The sequence below is a fragment of the Silurus aristotelis genome (genome assembly GCF_946808225.1).
Source record: "Silurus aristotelis genome assembly, chromosome: 16".
Taxonomy (NCBI): domain Eukaryota; kingdom Metazoa; phylum Chordata; class Actinopteri; order Siluriformes; family Siluridae; genus Silurus; species Silurus aristotelis.
Genome location: NC_139589.1, coordinates 5839105 through 5857777, shown reverse-complemented (window position 1 = coordinate 5857777; position 18673 = coordinate 5839105). Strand labels below are relative to the sequence as shown.

Here is an 18673-nt window from a genome sequence, read left to right as displayed (position 1 = left end):
GACTGAAGCTCTTTATCTACACCTCCATAAATGTATGCATTGCACATCGATGTGTGTTTATGCATAATTATTTTGCACCTACAGTTTTTGTTCTTAACGCACTGCCACTGCATGAACGAGGTGCTACACGTTAGTGTTCTCACTGTCGCTGTTCATACCGCTGTGATTCTTTCCATCTCGTCCCTGCGTCTTTCTTATCCGGACACATGTGCATATTACGGGCTTTATTTCCAGGACTGAGCGGACGCCGTGATAAATTCGTGACATTAGTGTCGTGTCAGCACGTCTGGGCCAGCGGTGTGTCCTTTTTTGGAGGTCACTAATGCCATCTGGATGCGTTTCTCCCTTCGCTTGTCACAATGGAGTACAGGCAAGCTAATTAGTGCAGCCATATAGAAGACAGTTAGTTCAGATCCTCAATTTTTTTTTTTTTTCCTTTCAATCTCCAATGTTATTTACAGATCTATCCGTATATTCATGCAAAGGAAAGCGTGACAGATGTATCTGGCTCGGATTCAAGATCCGACATGGCCCATTTACAGTGCTAAAATTGTTTTCCTGTCTCCTGCAGGATAAATTATGTTTAACAGTGTCTGTTCTACCCGAAACATTTTGTCCATCCTTCGATACAACCGAGGTCCATCTTACGTCACGCACGTCACCTATAATTAACCACTCTGACTCTCAGCATGGCAGCAAACTATTTTTGTTCGTAATGCTTTCTGCCGAAATCTCCTGCAAACAGGGGGAAACGATCTTAACGGATCAACACTAAGACAAAACCACATTATCTGTGTTGTTGTATACTAGCAACCAAATTGCTGTTTCACTCTGCCTTTTTTTTTTTCAAACATAGACACCTTACATCACTTTGCTGACTCACTCAGCACATATTTTATAAATATCTTTTCCACCTACGTCTCTACACTAACTAGTGAACACTAACTAACACACACGCATTAACCCACCTTCATGCAAATCTACGAAGCAACATCAGACCGGGATAGATTCTGCCTTATATGGATATAAAAGCAAACAGGAAATGGGTTATGATCCCTAGTGTTGCATTTGTTACTTATTCAAAGGTTTTTCTGCATCTCTCTTTTCTCTCCATTCCTTTTTTTTGTGTGTCCCTCTGCTTTCTCTTTCTCTCTGTCAATATTTTTTGTTGTATATTTTTGTCTTTCTCTCTCTCTTCTGTATATCAAATTGTCCTCTTTTCATTTCTCTCTTTCATGCTTTGTTGTTTTCTTTCTCTTTCTATCTCTAACATCTGTCTGTGTTTTGCTCATCCTGCTGTTTTTCTGGTTTTGTATTTCTGTATTTCTTTTTCTGACTGTTTCTTATTCTGTCTCTTTCTCTATATATATTTGTGTCCATCTTTATTACTTTTTCCAACAATATTTATTTTCCTCTGTTTTTTTTTTTTTTTTTTTCAAAATTCTGTTTCTTTTCGTCTGTCTGGTTTCCATCTTACCATTTTATTTCCTGTTTGTCAATTCCCCTCACTATTGGTCTCAATCTTTATTTCTCCTCCTTATGTCTGTCTGTTTCTTTCTCTACCTCTTTTCCTCTCCACTATAATTCCTGATCACTGTTTCCTTTGCCTTTATAACTGTCTCGGTATTTCTTCTTCGTTTTATCCCTGTATTTCCTTTCGCACATCTTTCAATTTCTCACCGTCTCTTTTTATCTATCCCTCTTAAATCATTGTCACGGTCTCCCTTCATGTATTCTTTATATCATTCTTGACTTCTTTCTCCATCCATTTCTCCCTATCTCTATCTCCATCTCTTTGCCTCTATTTTTTCTCTGTCTCTCTATATTTCACTATTTTTCTCTCTCTCTCTCTCTTTTTTTGCTCTAACCTTTCGGCGCACTCTTAGGTCACCATATCTGTGGACGGCTTGCTGACGACTACAGGCTACACCCAGGAGGACTACACCATGCTGGGTTCAGATGACTTCTTCTATGTGGGAGGCAGTCCAAACACGGCTGACCTTCCCGGCTCTCCGGTCAGCAACAACTTCATGGGCTGCCTGAAAGACGTGAGTACAGCCTCAATAACTAATAACCAGCAATAACAAATAATCACCCTGTTATAATAATAATAATAATCCTGTAGTGTATTCATTGATGAGTAGGTGACTTATGGTAAAGATCAGGTATACACACAATATTTATGCAAATATATCGTTTAGCAATATCCAAGAAAAAAAAGATATTAGTCATGTTTGTTTTCAGATTGTTTATCCGTCATCTTTTCGAGGTGGTTCAAGAGCACAAGGATGAAATTGAAGATTTATATGGAAGTGAAATTTGTAAAGCTGACCGCAAAAAATATGAATGTATGTGCACTTATTGCAAACGATGTCTGTGATGAAAATAGCGTAATGCAATTTTAATTCAAAGATGGTATGAGGAAGAAACCTTGAGAGAAACCAGACTTGAAAAGGGAATCCGTTCACATCTGGGTGACACCCAATGTTCGTTCATTGTACGAGGGGTCTTCAGGTCAGAGCGGGATTTTTTTTTAAATAAAATAACAAATTTCAAGAAGTAGAAACTGCTTCATACACTTATCCCATCTAATGCCTTTAAAGATTCGGCATAAAAACTTACTTCCTGGTTTGACATGAACGCCCCTCATAGTTTCATCATTGTTTTGTTTTCTACCTGTTTCCTGCTTTCTGTTTTACCTGTGTCCATCAGTTTTTCACTGATGGACACTTGGATTCAAAACTATTCATGGCCATTGCAGCCTTGAGGCAATTTAGAAAGCTGTTGATATTAATTACAGTCTAAGTCTATCTTCCTGTTTGTTAAGTTTAACCCTAAACTGTAACCAAATGGATCTTTAGGCTGGTCATGTACAGTAGATCCTCAGTTTCTGAATAGAACTTCATTTAGAAGTAGGGCATCAGGATACTGTTGATCAGGCAGGTCGAAAAGAAGAAGGAGACATGATCATTGGTATCTTGAAAGCATGTGGAGAGAGAGAGAGAGAGAGAGAGAGAGAGAGAGAGAGAGAGAGAGAGAGAGAGAGAGAGAGAGAGAGAAAGAGAGAGAGAGAGAGAGAGAGAGAGAGAGAGAGAGAGAGAGAGAGAGAGAGAGAAATCTAATGTTTAAATATTAAATTAAATCAATGTTTTTTTATATTTTTTATACAATTATTCAAGTATTTTATCCATTATTACTGTTTTACATTTATTTCTATATGTATTCATTTATTTGTGTATATTTATTTATTTTATTGTATTTTGTATTGATTATTTTCTTTATTCACTATTCCTCACTAATACCAGTCTAATAGCAAAAAAATAGTTTGCATAGTTAGATATGTGGTCGAAGTGATTTGCATTCTTTGAGTGATAGATAGATAGATAGATAGATAGATAGATAGATAGATAGATAGATAGATAGATAGATAGATAGATAGACAGACAGACAGACAGACAGACAGACAGACAGACAGACAGACAGACAGACAGACAGACAGACAGACAGACAGATTGGCATATACCCCAGGCCTTCTTTAACAGCACTAAATGTGTGGATAAATCTGGCCTCATTTAAACAGCTTGCTCCTCTTTTAACTCTGGCCCTGAAACTCATCCAGCTGGTCCGGGCCTCATTACGGAAGAGTGAGTCGAAGAAGCATATGTGAGAAAGACAGCGATTTGGAAAGTGTCTAAACTCCAGGCCATAAAGGATAATACTCAACAAGCTTACACTGATAAGCTTAGTATTTCACCTCCCATCCGTCCTCACCCTCTGTTCCTTTTATCTGCCCTTTTCCCATTTTCCTCCGTTCCGAGCACTATTTGTCCGCTTCCGAGCGTGTCCCTTATTTATGTCATGTCCATAGCGTTGAAGTTTTTGGCTTTACTTTGCTGACAGCCAAATTAAAAATTGATTTCCTCTGGAGATTCCAGTTTGACTGGGTTGAGCTCTCCGTCTCTGTCTCATTGACCCCCAAGGCTGTATTAATCACTCCTCAATTCTAACTGCTCAACCATAAAGCCCATACAGCAGCCCTGTTTATTCCCAAACACAAAGGACAGCAGAACTTCAGCACAGGTAAAGACATTAATATGGTTACATTGAACCTGAAACCTGCAATCAGGTAGAAATGCAAATAATTCAGATAATGGACTGGATCAATATTAGTACCCTTTTGGTTAAAAAGGAACGAGGGATATTTTGAGCTTAATGTTTGACAGAAGGACATAAGTACATAAACTCAACATTTTGTTAAGAGCAATTCAAGAATCATAATCACTGGCTGTAGCATGAGATCAAAACAAAGGCAGGACACATTAAGTAAGGCATGATTTTGTTTACTGCATACTGTAAGTAAATATGGAGTCTGTAATTAAGCCAACTATTGGCCAGCAATTACAGTGTTTCATTTATCAATGAATGACAGTTTAGAGTTATTGCTTGTACATTGTCTTCCTCACTAGCCTCCTGTTTTATCTCTCCTTCTCAACAACTTAATTAACAAAAAAATAAAAATCAAATAATGTACATTTAGATTTTAACCATGTTGTGCTATAAAACAGGGATAAACAGTGAAAACATGCCCTAGAAACAGAGAATCTGAGAACAATTTTCAGGGTTTAGCGATGTACAGATGAACACTATCAGGTAGCAAACAGGTGGCGGGGAATGGGCGGAGCCAGATCTAGATCAGACAAGAGCAGATTGGAAAAGAATAGTGATGACAAAAGATCGATGAACTACTCAACGATGAACTACTCAATTCTGTTTCCTGTACATAACCTACGGAGGTTTTGCGAAGCTTCACTCATGCACATACAGTAGGAAATAAACAAATCTCTGTTTGAAGCTACTTGTTCCTCTGACTCACATTAAAGACTCGTTCAGGATGAACAAATCATTAATGAACGATCAATCACTGGAGCGCAAACAAATACACGATATGAACTTGAAACAACAGGACATCACATGCATTTTCTAGACAGAATTCGTTGAATGTTTTTCAACAATAAAAATGATAGGCTCCCTTATAATTGATATTTTCTGAAGTCTCCTCTGAAGAGATCAGCAGCTCTGCTTCTCGCTCTGTAATGTCTAACATGCCTGAAATAGTTGGACATTCTCCAAAATTTTTAGATGAAAATGACTAGAACTTGGCTTCAAATCCCATTTTATGCCATTATTTTTTTAAATGGATGTTTGTGGTCGTTATCTTGTTGATCTGTTTTAACCTTGTGACAGAGACAACCATATTTTTGAAATTTGAAATATCCCATCCTTTTAAAAGGTGCCAATCATTTTCAACTTGTTTGTGTTTGTTCTAACTTGAAGCTTTCTAACACAGTTGGGCTGATTGGTTTAGGCCGTGGCAATTTGGGATTGGCAGCTTTAACATGCCTTTTAGGACACAGACGAGTTGCCGGGCTTTGTGAAGCCACCGCTCGTAATTGCATTTTCTCATGTTCTCTCTCCTTGAGCTGGCACCTTTTATTCGGCTTCTACCTCTGCTTTTATTCTTCTGTCACAGGCACTGACAGGTAATGTGGTGGGCTTGTGTTATTTCCAGAGACACTCAAGTTCACACCCAGCAACAAAACACCAGTCTTCATCATAGAACAGAGGCTCATGTAAAAATGAAAAGCATGTTATTCTGCGCCTGGCCGAGGCTGTTCCCTCACCTGGCCAAAGAAATAGCGTGAACACCTGAGAGAAACCTCTCTGGCGCTAATACACAGATCCTACTGGCACAGTTACGAACCTACATGAGTTGCATAAGACTTATTGTGGATTTAGCATTATTTTATGGTTACATAGTTGCATATTAATAATTATCATAATTATAAAAAAATAATAATAATATAGGAAAGGAGTTTTTTTTTAACATAAATGCTATAAAAATGTGTGAAAGTTTAATTTGACACAGATCATTTTTGTAACCTAAAATATTTAATAATAAAGAAAATCATCCAACTAATCTGCAAACACATATACCTGCTTGCCAATATGTACTGAAAACATAAAAACACAAACATATAGCAGGTTAATATGCAAATAAACAAGCTAGCATAAAAACAACATTTTATAGCTTATTATATACACATTAGTCTACTCCCTTAGTCTACTCTCTCTGACAGAAATGACAACATAAATGTCAGACTTGTTACATCTGCTCTTCCAACAAACTATATCGTAGAGAAAAAGAAATATTAATTAATTGGGAACATTTTAAACGATTTTAAAAACCCTGAATATCCCTCCCAAGTCATTCTTGGTGGAAGCACCTTTTTGCCCTTATTATTTTTGCATCATGTCTGTGTGAATAAGTCTCTATTAACTTCACACATCTAGATTTTGGAATTTTTTATCAACTTTTCTTTGTAAAAAAAAGTTCAAGAAGTTCCTTCAATTTGTAAGGTGGATATCCTGTGTACGTTTTTTTAGGCCGTTAGGTCATTCCATTGATTTTTGATGGGATTGAGGCCTGGGCTCTGTCTGGGACATTCCAGGACTAATTATCCCTTTCTGAAGCCATGTTTTTGTTGATTTTGATGTGTTCTTTTGATCATTATATATATATATATATATATATATATATATATATATATATATATATATATATATATATATATATATAATATATATATATATATATATATATATATATATATATATATATATATATATATATATATATATATATATATATATTCTTCAACACCATATATTCTTCTACACACACAGACGGTCCCGAAGTTACGATGGTTCGACTCAACGGTTTTTCGTTCACACGATGACACTAACAATATGACAAAATTGTGAAAATATTTAAAATTTCGCACAGCAGGCAAACATAGCACTATGTGCTCAACACACACCTTGTGAACCGCCACTCTTCCATGCACCCGCTTCCACATACATATATACTATAATGTTGATCAATTATGGTACTGTAAATTGCTCTCGTTTTCCTCAATTTTGTATATATATATTTTTTATTAAGAGCAAATTACTGTACTCCTGGGTAGGCTGGGCCATGTCTCCGCTTACAGTATATCTCGAACGATATTTTAAAATTGTGATGGAGTCACCAGAACACCAAACATCATACGTAAAAGATTTCCTGCATATATGTTATAAATAATTTTATAAAGCAGAGGTGTTTCTAGGATTTGAAAGAAAAACACATGGAATGTTAATATGAGTCTGTGGTATATATTTGGGATGAATTTATTTTCTACATTGTAATCTCCAAACACAAGCTAGACATAACGTATAACTGCGAAAACACAATTGTACACCGTACAGCGTACACCTCAGTGATGTCACACAATTGAGCATATGTTGGTACAGCATTATTTTTTACTACTTTCAGACATCTTTCAGTATATAACTTTCCACATGCTTCCCATGTGAAGAAAAGATTCAGCTTTTTTTTTCTTTGGTTTGTTGTTTAGCTGAAACCACATGGCTGAGTACACTGAGCTCCTGAAGTGATTCACAATAGTGTTGTACTGACGTCTTCTCAATTAGACAGCAAGCTACATGAGATGAGAAATAGCTGTTGTAGTTGAGTCATGCTTTTAACAGCTTGTGCCCCAACCACGGCTAAATGTACAGTATGTGTGCTGTCTGTGCATTTTCAAACAGTTCTGATCGCTATTCAAGGTGTTGAAGAATGACATTAAATTTATTATCATCTGTGCAGTAATTTGTTTGTAAAATTAAAAGTGTTTTTACTTTTAATTAGCATTTTAATTACAAGTGTATATCATGATTTATTACCATCAGAATTTAGCGAACATAGTGTTATAAAAAGTTTTGCTATCACCCAGCACATTGTATAGTTTTAAGCCCATTGTGAGTAAGAAAAACAATGACCCTGTGATGTGCCTCTCCAGCTCAGCTAGCTTCTTCATATTCATTCCCATGGTTCTGTTATTGAAGAAACCATAAGGCGTTCAATGACAATAAAACAAGATCCATCGCCGGGGAGGAAATCCTGCTTTGTATTCCTGTGCAGATCTGGCTGCTATATTTATGTAATTTACTCATGCGTGTGGGCACTTAAAGAGAAACCGAGTATTTACTGAGTCTGAACGCTAGCCCCTCAGGCATCTATCAGCCAAAAATTGTCTTTAACATTGGAAAGCATGCTACGAAACTTCGACATCCTGTCATTGTGGATGTAAGCGGACTAAAAAAACATCCTGTTCTCTCTCTCTCCTCCAGGTGGTCTACACTAATAATGAGTTTAGACTGGAGCTCTCTCGGCTGGCCGAACTGCGGGACCCTAAAGTGGCCCTACACGGTGACCTGACCTTCCGCTGTGAGGATGTGGCTGCCCTTGATCCGATCAGCTTCGATACATCGGCTGCCTTCATCAGCCTGCCTCACTGGAGCGGAAAGAAAACCGGATCAATCTCTTTTGACTTTCGCACCACAGAGCCCAACGGCCTGCTGCTGTTCAGTCACGGGCACATGCAAGGTTCACGCGAGCACAGACCCAGGGTTGATTTTTTCGCCATGGAACTGCTGGACGGCTTCCTGTACCTCCTAATGGACATGGGCTCAGGCAGTGTTAAATTAAAGTCCAGTAACAAGAAGGTGAACAATGGCGAGTGGTGTCATGTGGACTTCCAGCGAGAAGGACGCAAAGGTAAGACGCAGCACTGGTTACAGGAAACATGGCCCGCTGCTAGTACTGAACCAAACATTATACTGTATATAAATATAGTTTTCTCGAATACCAAGGCTCAAAAACATCCTACTTCCTGCTTCTTTCTCAGAAATTGCAGGGAAGCTTCTTCAAAATCTAGTTTAGATTATTAAATTTATTTTGCTCAAATAGCAATCGCATGCCATCACCTTGTGACCGTGATACCACCTGCATAGCCAATAAAAAGTCCTCACTACAGCATGCTCATGCTGTTCCTATTCTCGTCTTGCCAGGGAGTAGAGCAAGGCAGATTAAAAAATCTGACTATAGCACCATAATCCTAGGATTTTTGCTAATCTTGGTATTGCTTTTGTTAAATCTGCACTGTCAGATAGAGACTGCTGATGCATGCTCAGAGTGACAATAATTGTAATATCTGACTCATTTTTCGCCACAGCCGACTGTATCACTGAACAAGAAGCAGTATATTGTTCGATTTGGCTCAGAGCAGCATGGGCGGTGCAGGCTCAGAGTAACTAATCCTATTACCCTAAACATGTCCATAAACTTGAGTCTGTTCAGTGGATCGGCTTAATTGATTTGGTTCAATTAAAATATTTGTTCAAGCTGAAATGTACAGTCTGACCATGCAGCCATACAGTGATTTTACATTTACACTTACAGGATTTAGCAGCCGTCCTTATCCAGAGCAGTGTACAAATGTGCTTTGAATCTCTTTAAATGAATAAATCAACACTGGTTCACTAGATTACTGAAAACTCTGTTGAGAGAAATTAAAACACACTTTTTTTTTTTTTTTTATAAACAAAGACATAAAACAAACAGGGACAAATCCTTTGTAAACAAGTGAACAAACATGATTGGTTGTCATCATACTGTAGATCTAAAATATTTAATTAGATACATTTCCAGTGCTATAGTGTACACTGATCAGGCATTATATTGTGTTGGTCTCCCTTTTAGCTACCAAAAGAGTCCTGACCCATCGAGTATTAACAACATTTACTTCAGCAATTTAAACTACAGTAGCTTCTCTGTTGGTCTGCCTTAGCTTCCCCACATGTATTATGACCCATGACCCTGTCACCGGTTCACCACTGTTCCTTCCTTGGACCACTTTTGATAGATACTGATTACTGCAGAGTGGGAACATCCCGCAAGAGCTGCAGATTTGGAAATGGATCAGTACTTGTACTTAACTTGTACTTAACTTGTACTTAACTTAACTCAATCAAATCCTCACACTTGCCCATTATTTCCTGCTTCTAACACGTCAATTTTGAAGACAATTTACTTGCTGCCTAATAAATCCCACTCACTAACAGGTGCCACAATGAAGAGATTATCAGTGTTATTCACTTCACCACCCATAATGTTATAATGTCCTAATTTTATGCCTGATCGGTATATATATATATAATTGTCTGCTCCTCCATTAGTGGAGTGATTTACCCCTTTTTTTTTTGGTTAGCTATTGCACCAACTGTGTGGGTATCCCCTGCAACGGGGCAAAAGACCTGGTCAAACTGGTCATTGCCAAGAATCTGACCCAGTGCCCATGTTCTATCTTCATGCTCTGGATTTTTGCAGGGAAGTGAAAGGCTTTCACACGATCTTATACCATAAACAGGGTTTTAAAGTTTTAAAATATCCCATAATAATAATAATAAAATGGTTTCAAATCGCCATATGTACCAGCGCAAGACTGGGGATAAAATGTTACACTTGAGATTGACGTTTTTATTTATTTATTTGTATCTTGCCCATTGCTATGGCCAGATGAATCTGTGAATTGAATTTGTTATCAGTCACATGCAGGGTCTGCATTGGGGAGCAGAGTTCAAACATGTCACACTGTGACCAAACCCAGGATTCCTGCCAAAGATACCAATGCCACGATATTTTAAAATACCTATTAAATCTGTCTGCAGATGTGCAGATGCAAATGTTCCTAGACTAGCTCTGTGTCCAATAAGGGCTCTCAAGGGTTATGTGAAAGTGATGGCCAGCTGGTGGACCAACTGTTTATGCTTTGGGAAACACCATAAGGAGCCTCACTTGTTTAACACATTGGTTGAAGGAATGGGTTGTGCCTGCATACTTCAATATGGGTCAAGAGGTGGCTTCTTCTTTCAAATGCCATTTAACTTGTAGTGTGAATAAGGCACTTATAGATTTATGCATAATGTAAAATTAAAAAATAAAGCTCAGTGTCTTACTTCATTGTACAATTTGGCTGTACTTTCGTTATAGCCCATGTGGTTTGGGGCAGTCCTCAAACTTAGTGGAATATAGTCAATAAGTTAATATCAATATGAGCACATGAGTGATTTTTATCCTCCCTCAGTAGAATACCAGCAATTCCTAATCTCGATAAAGTTATAATAATGATATTGGCACTGCTTATTAGTGCTGCTTGTTGCCTTACACATCCTTGTGATGACTTCTGGTATATGACCTCCACTGCTGCTCTAGTGGTCTGGAAAGAAAGGAAGTAGAACAAATACTTATGTACACGGTTCTATAAATGCCAGACCACCGGGGTCATTCATGCTGATGAGAATGCCTAAGTGATCAATGGGAGATAATAAGGCTCTTTATAAAAAGTCTGTGTGGTCATGGTTACAAGGTGACAAAATGTCGAGCCTTAACCACCACCAGTTCTGAAGTATAGGGTACCTGTGTAGGGCCATGATCATTGACAACTTTTTGCAAGAAATACAAAAGAGAAACTCCACCAGCTCTGAAGAAAACGTCTTGGTGGTTTGGAACAAAAGAGAACAAGCTTATGTATGTTACTGAGGTCTAAATCTGAGGTGTGTGATCACGGTCATGCTCACATGGTAATGACTTGATGAAACAGGAAATCCTGCATATGAAATAAAACCCTCTTCTGAAGTTTCACATTGGTTTCATGTATAACCTTCCAAACTTACCAAACTCTTAGGTAAAAAAGAGTGTAAATGCATGCATTATCCACTGATTAATCCATTTCTAATGCTTCTCTTCCTCTAGTCTTAGCCACAGACGGTCCACCCACGAACTGTCTGATGTATATTGTACATAGTGCATTTATATTGCATTTTTCCATTTCATAATTTGGCAGACGCTTTTATTCCGAACAACTTACAAAAAAAAAAAAAACGCGCTCGAAGCTACAATTATGAAAAGTACCTGATCAAACTGTAAAGGTTCATAACCTCAAAGACTTCAGTCCAGCTAATGACGGTTCATGCAAGTTTTAGAGTGGTCGAGTCGGCAACTAAAAAGCACCAGTTCAAAATTTCACTAAGTGCATGAAAAAATTAATAATAAAAAAACCTGGTCATATATAGAACATTTAATGAGGAACATTGTAGACAAATAAAGTGTTCTCCCAAATACTGTCAGATAAATACTTTATAGATGCTTGTAAATGGTCTCAGGCACTCATGGGAACAACTCAAAGCCTTTCTAGTTAAAGTCTGTCAATGTCTAAGCAGCACAATGTACCAGTTATTGTCACCGTGAGGGGGAAACAACATGTTAAACACCATAAAAGTTATCTTTTCGGAGAAAAATCTAGTCACTGGGTTAAAACCCATTTGCAACAGGATTCTGTATTTAAGGATATCCATCGAGCCTCAATAATTGAGTATGTATACAGGATCAATTCTGGGTTTGATTTCACACCAACAAAATACTTTCCGCTCTTTGAATCGATTGTGCAGTTTTACATGTCACTCCTGCTATTAAAATCCTTTAGGAGATGAGAGCTATACACTGGCATTGTCCTTATTAATGCTTATTAATTTGATGCACTGTATTATTTATTTCATTAGTGTTTCTATTGATCGATGCTGACGAAAAGGGCTCAGCTGAGCCTTTTTATACCGAAGGAATCCAGCATTCACTGTATATAAGTATAGACAGTTTGAGGTTTTTAAAGCTTGTTATTCTACACCTTGCCCTGGAAGTCTGTGGCTTTTACACTGGGTAAGATCCAAACTTAGGAACCACAGACCACTGCATGATGGAAAAGACAGTTTTTTTTTTTTTTTTTTTTTTTTTTTTTTAATGGGTCCTTGATATTATATGGATTAAAGAATTAAATTAAATTGAATTTTCAAGATATTGGATTTTAGCTACTTTTTTTAGGCTACTTCTAACGTGGCGTCTGTACCAATAAATCTGTGATCTGTGAATTTGGTAAAAAATTATCTCACAATACAAACACTGACTTAAACTCAGGATATCATTAGTCATTGAATCTAGCTTGTGGGGAAAACAAATTCTTCAAACAGGAAATGGTTAAAAAACAGTAAGTACATACAGTATGAGATCACGAAACGCAGAGATCATAAAGCTTCAACTTGATACTTGATACTAAGAATTGACCGACTATAAAAAAAAAGATGTGGTGTTTTATATTAATTTTAGAATAGATAGGTTGATGAATGAGTTTTCGAGTTTGGGATCGGGTTGAAATATGGATTCAAGATTTGGGCCTGCTATTTTACAGGTTATAATTCGACCGAAACTAATGAATCTTTTTTTTTATTTTTTTATTTTTATAATAATTTCACAGAAAAAGTAAATAATCAAGTAACACAATATTTCAAAGACGATCATTTTATGATGAAGCTGCTATAACAAGTGTTATAAATCTCTGAAATATGCATCAGAAGGATGTTGATATAGGGCTAAAACACAGCACTTGTGCTCTGATGCCAGTTTAGGCAATACTTAGGTCAAACATTTATAGCATTTGGCAGATGCCCTCATCCAGAGCGACTTACATTTATCTCATTCGTACAACTGAGCAGCTAGGTTAAGGGCCTTGCTCAGGGTTCCAGGAATAGCAGCTTGGTGTGGCTGAGATTTAAACTCATGACCTTCGGATCTAAAGATCAATGCCTTAATGAATAAGCCGCCACCTCCCATAACAGGTCACAAGTTCTGGTTTTTGGGTTAACCACTAATTCCTCCCTTCTTCCTCCAGGTTCCATCTCAGTGAACGGCCGGAGCATGCCCTTCTCGACTAACGAGGGCAGCGAGATCCTGGACTTGGATGGTGAGATGTACCTTGGCGGTCTCCCCGAGGAAAGCAAGGCCCTTCCTCTGCCCCCCGAGGTGTGGACAGCGTCTCTGCGGTTAGGCTTTGTGGGCTGCATGCGGGACATGTTTGTGGACGGGCGGAGCCGGGACCTGCGGCGTCTGGCCGAGCTGCAGAGTGCAGCAGGCGTCAGTGTGTCCTGCACGCGTGAGACTCACAGGCGCTGCGGCACCGAGCCCTGTGTCCACGGCGGCCACTGCCACGAAGGCTGGAATCGCCACATATGCGACTGCACAGGCACCGGATATCTGGGTCCAAACTGCGAAACTGGTGAGGGTGGAGAAGCTTTAGGCTGGAGGGGCCGTGGGAAGAGGGAGATTTGAAGCATTGCACTGCATTGTACTGTTTGTGATCTGAGCAGAAATGAGTAATGCCGCATGAGCCACGAAGCTTACAGCAATGCAATCGGTGACACAAATTCACTTCGCCCTTTGTTTGTGCTCTGGCAGTGCTGTGCGATTTCTAACTCACTTCTGCCATCTGTTGTTTGTAAGTGGAATATCAACAAGAGAAACTATTAATGGGTGTTTAATGGAGACAAAAGGTGCAAAGTAGTGGAAAGAAGCCAAATAGCGGCCCTGTTCTTATAGAATAAGGTCATAATCGTCTACAAGCTTGCAAGAATGATAGTTTAGTGTACATTTTGGGGATTATATATTAAAGGAATGTTCAGTATTGTGAATTATTAGTAGTAACTATGGTAGAATCAAATCATATACAGTCTTACATTGGTCATATTAGTTATAGATATGTGTGTAAAAAATGTGTCAATTTTTTTAAATAGATTGTTTATAAATGTGGAATAGTTTTGATATATTATAGTTTATTATTATAGTATTATATAAAAAAAAATGTAATTTTTTTTTAATTTTATATAGCACCTTTATAAGTTATGTCAAATCGCTTTCAAACATGAAATTATAAAAAAAAAAAAAAAAATGAAATAATAACAATAATAATACAAATAAATATCGCAGATTCATCAAAAAATCACCTGAAAACCATCCTGAAAAAGCTGGATTTAAGAGCAGATTTGAAAACACAAAAATATTCAGCCTGTCTAATCTCAATGGGGAGAGAATTCCACAGTTTTGGTGCATGGGAGGAATCTTGATCACCCATAAAATGTAAACAAGTAGGAGGGACAACAAAAAAAAACAGATTTAGATGAGCGGAGATCACGCCTTGGTGTGTCATCATGTGTCATCATGGCCTTATAGATAAACAGACAAAGAAAACACCTTTTTTTTGTTATACTTGCATGAGCACTGACAAAAATGTATTCATCTATATATAAAGAAAACCAAACCCAACATTTAGCTGCTAAAAAGAACAATAGAGTCGATACAGTATTATATATAGAACAACAGCAAGCCAAGCTAAACGCCTAACAATGCGACGTGCGTCAAATTGTTCCGATATGACAGAACATTGCACGTTCGTATGCTGCCAGCCAGCTGCTTGTTTCTACCTGTGACAATTACACCCTCGTCTCTGCACGTTCCGTTATATCCAGGCACAACTGAAGCATATTTCAGGTGATGTTATAAAAAGAAATTATACACTCCTGTTTTAACCAATGTTTCATTCCAGATTGGCTCAGTAAAGCTGGATTATAAATTTTTTATTCACTATACACATGCAAAGAAAAAACACTCCACTATGTGTGTTCAGATCACATCGTACCACATGCTGTCACGCGAATGGGTTCGGATTGTGCAGCCTGCAGATGTAAAGTGCAAGCAATCATACTAAAGCCTTATTCTGAGCATTCGGTGTATGAGTCTGGCATCCTGGAAAAGTTTCCGGTTTGATGGATATTTTTTCTTGCGTGTGATCCCCAATGCACTGTGTTACACTTGTTTTAATAGTGTATTATCATGAATGAAAGACAAAAAAAAGAAATGAGTGCTTGTTGTTTCTCCTGTGCAGAGTCCACAGTGCTGAGCTACGATGGCAGCATGTTTCTGAAGGTGCTCATGCCTCGTGCCATGCACACGGAAGCTGAGGACGTCTCGCTGCGCTTCATGTCCCAGAGGGCTTACGGACTGCTCATGGCCACCACCTCCTCAGAGTCCGCCGACACCCTGCGCCTGGAGCTGGACGGGGGAAAAGTCAAACTTACCGTCAACTTAGGTAACCTTCGAACCCCTGACCCTGCCAATGCCTGCTCTTTTGGTCCAAAGGCGGGAACAGTGTCGAGGGTTAAGTCAGCAGGTGGCACTGTTTGTTATCAAAGTGGGGTTCTGTAGTTCTCAGAAACTCATCCTACTGTACCTCTTCTCTTCTCTTCTCTTCTCTTCTCTTCTCTTCTCTTCTCTTCCTCTTTTTTCCTCTCATGTTATTTTCTCTGTTTTTTTTCCTTTTTTCGCTCTTTTCGTTTTTTTCCTCTTTTCTTCTCTTCTCTTCTCTTCTCTTCTCTTCTCTTCTCTTCTCTTCTCTTCTCTGCTCTGCTCATCTCTTCTCTTCTCTTCTCTTCTCTTCTCTTCACCCTTCTTTTCTTTTTTCTCTTTTTTTCTCTTTTTTTCTCTTCTCATCTCGTTTCTTTTTTCTTCTCTTTTCTTCTCTTCTCTTCTCTTCTCTTCTCTTCTCTTCTCTTCTCTTCTCTTCTTCTTTTTTCCTCTCATGTTATTTTCTTATCTTACATTCTCTTCTCTTTCTCTTTTTTTTTCTCAAGTATCTTAATTGCTTGTCCTTTTTACTCTTCTTTTCCTTTTTTTCCTATTTTTTTTTCTCTTCTCTTCTCTTCTCTTCTCTTCTCTTCTCTTCTCTTCTCTTCTCTACCTCTTTTTTTCATGTTATCTTCTCATCTCATGTTCTCTGCTCTTCTCTTCTCTTCTCTTCTCTTCTCTTCTCTTCTCTTCTCTTCTCTTCTCTTCTCTTCTCTTCTCTTTACCCTCCTTTTCTTTTTTTTTTTCTCTTTTTTTCTCTTCTCATCTCATCTCATCTCGTTTCTTCTCTTCTCATCTCATCTCGTTTCTTCTCTTCTCTTCTCTTCTCTTCTCTTCTCTTCTCTTCTCTTCTCCTCTTCACTCCTCTCCTCTCAGCATAGCTTTCACTCTATCCCTGCAGCCTTCAATGGCTATCGTGTCTGCAGCTCTGGAGCAGACAGCCAGGAGACCAGCTCACCTACAGGATTTAGCGTAGTGGATAACAAGCCTTTAAACTGTCAAATCCAGTGATGTTATTTAAAATCCCCAACCCCCACCCCCTACTGCCCACCTGCCCTGAACCCCACTGTCCCACAAGGTGTGACTGATGCTCTATCTGCTGCAACTCTATACCCACTCAGTGGAAATGCATGAAAGTTTAGTAAAGCACGCCAAGACAAAGACTTCATATCCATCCTGCTAAACGCACGGTGCAGTTAATTTCATTTCAATACACATTTTAATCTTATATACATAACATTCTGGCCCTGACACCTCTCATAAAAATATCTTATTCAGTGTAGCATATCCCAGTTAGGCTCTTATTCCAATTACTCAAGCCCATGGGAAAATAGATTGCATATGCCTTCAATAAGCCAAAAATGGAAAGCATGAAAACATCTTAAATATTTGATGCGGCTCCAGCGTTTGTGTGAATTTGCGGCGTGTGGCAGGGGGGTTGAAGTGTAGACGACATGCATCGCTCAGCCTCGGGCTGGAAATTGAGATGTCCCAATTAGAGGATTTATGCTCCATTTCATCCAGAGCTGCCACTGTTTTCTACCATAACATGGCAATTAGGAAAAAAAAATTTTTTTCAGGAGCAAAGTCACATTTGGACACTTAAATACATTTACATGTATAATTTCATTACCCCAGCTTTTTAATAGCCATGTTTTTTTTTTAATATATGGATTATCATGGACAAGATTTTGACATTTTTCCCTTGAAGAAAAAAGACCATGTTTGCTTGACTGGCTTTTTGTGTGGCATTACTGGAAATGTATTCAAAACATGTACTGTACGTTATCTTTAAATCCATATGTCTTTTTCAGAGATGATACTTTTTGAGAGAAGAGAATATGGATTTTAGAATTGCTAGCGTATAAACTTGAAAATGCCTGTTTTGGTCTGATGGCTCACTGATACTACAAAAGCTGCAAGAATAGGGAGATACCTTGTAGAATCGTAGCGCTTTATATTGCATTGTACGGTGGCCGAGAATTGTCATTGTATTTTTTGGTTTGTTAATTTGTTTTCTGAGTTGTTAATGTGTTTGGCACTTCTTGGCCACCGTAGCATTGTTTCAGTGTTAGAACAATAACAGTGCTCTTACAGTAAAATCCTAGCTAGTATTGCCTGATTAGCTTGCTTGACCTAGCTTGCTATCTGGATGCGTTCTTATTTGTAAAAAAAAATAAATAAATAAAGATTTGGAGGTAGAAGCTTAAAAAAAAAAAAAAGCTACAGTTTTTGTTAAATGGGCTGTAAATTATTCCCATTTTGACATTTGATGTATTTTGACCAGCATTTTGTTCTATATACAGGTAGTCTCCGACTTACGATGCGGTACTATTTTCCCAGAAAAGAAGTCAAGACATGGCCTAGCCTTACCAGGAGTCTTAAAGAAAATCATTATGGGGTTAATACTTTAGAAAATAACAGTACATAATGCAGCAAAATTTACAGTAAAGTAATTTATTAACTTTACAATATATGTGTATGCGGCAGCGGACGCATGGGGGGGACAAAGAGCTAAAATTGGGTTCTGAATTACCTACAACACAGAATAACATACGCGCTCTAGCACAGAGACAACTGAACTCTGTCAATCGCTAGCGGGAGATGCGTACATTCTGGCAACGTCCCAACAGATCGTAGCACATATGTGTTGCTACGTTTGCCTGCTGTGTAAAACTTGAAAAGTTTTCACAATATTGTCATATCGCTATCGTCATCGTAAGATCG

At 38.2% G+C, this 18673-nt stretch overlaps 1 protein-coding gene across 10 annotated transcripts in view; it reads left to right on the top strand.

Annotated features, from left to right (window-relative positions):
• nrxn2a (neurexin 2a) overlaps positions 1 to 18673 on the top strand; it is a 408435-nt gene that overhangs the window by 168482 nt on the left and 221280 nt on the right. For all 10 annotated transcript variants that reach the window (XM_083565425.1, XM_083565433.1, XM_083565432.1 and 7 more), the window contains 4 exons: positions 1887 to 2048; positions 8233 to 8659; positions 13662 to 14045; positions 15708 to 15911. In XM_083565425.1, the coding sequence (XP_083421551.1) occupies positions 1887 to 2048; positions 8233 to 8659; positions 13662 to 14045; positions 15708 to 15911 (1177 nt within the window). The remainder of the gene's footprint in view (positions 1 to 1886; positions 2049 to 8232; positions 8660 to 13661; positions 14046 to 15707; positions 15912 to 18673) is intronic.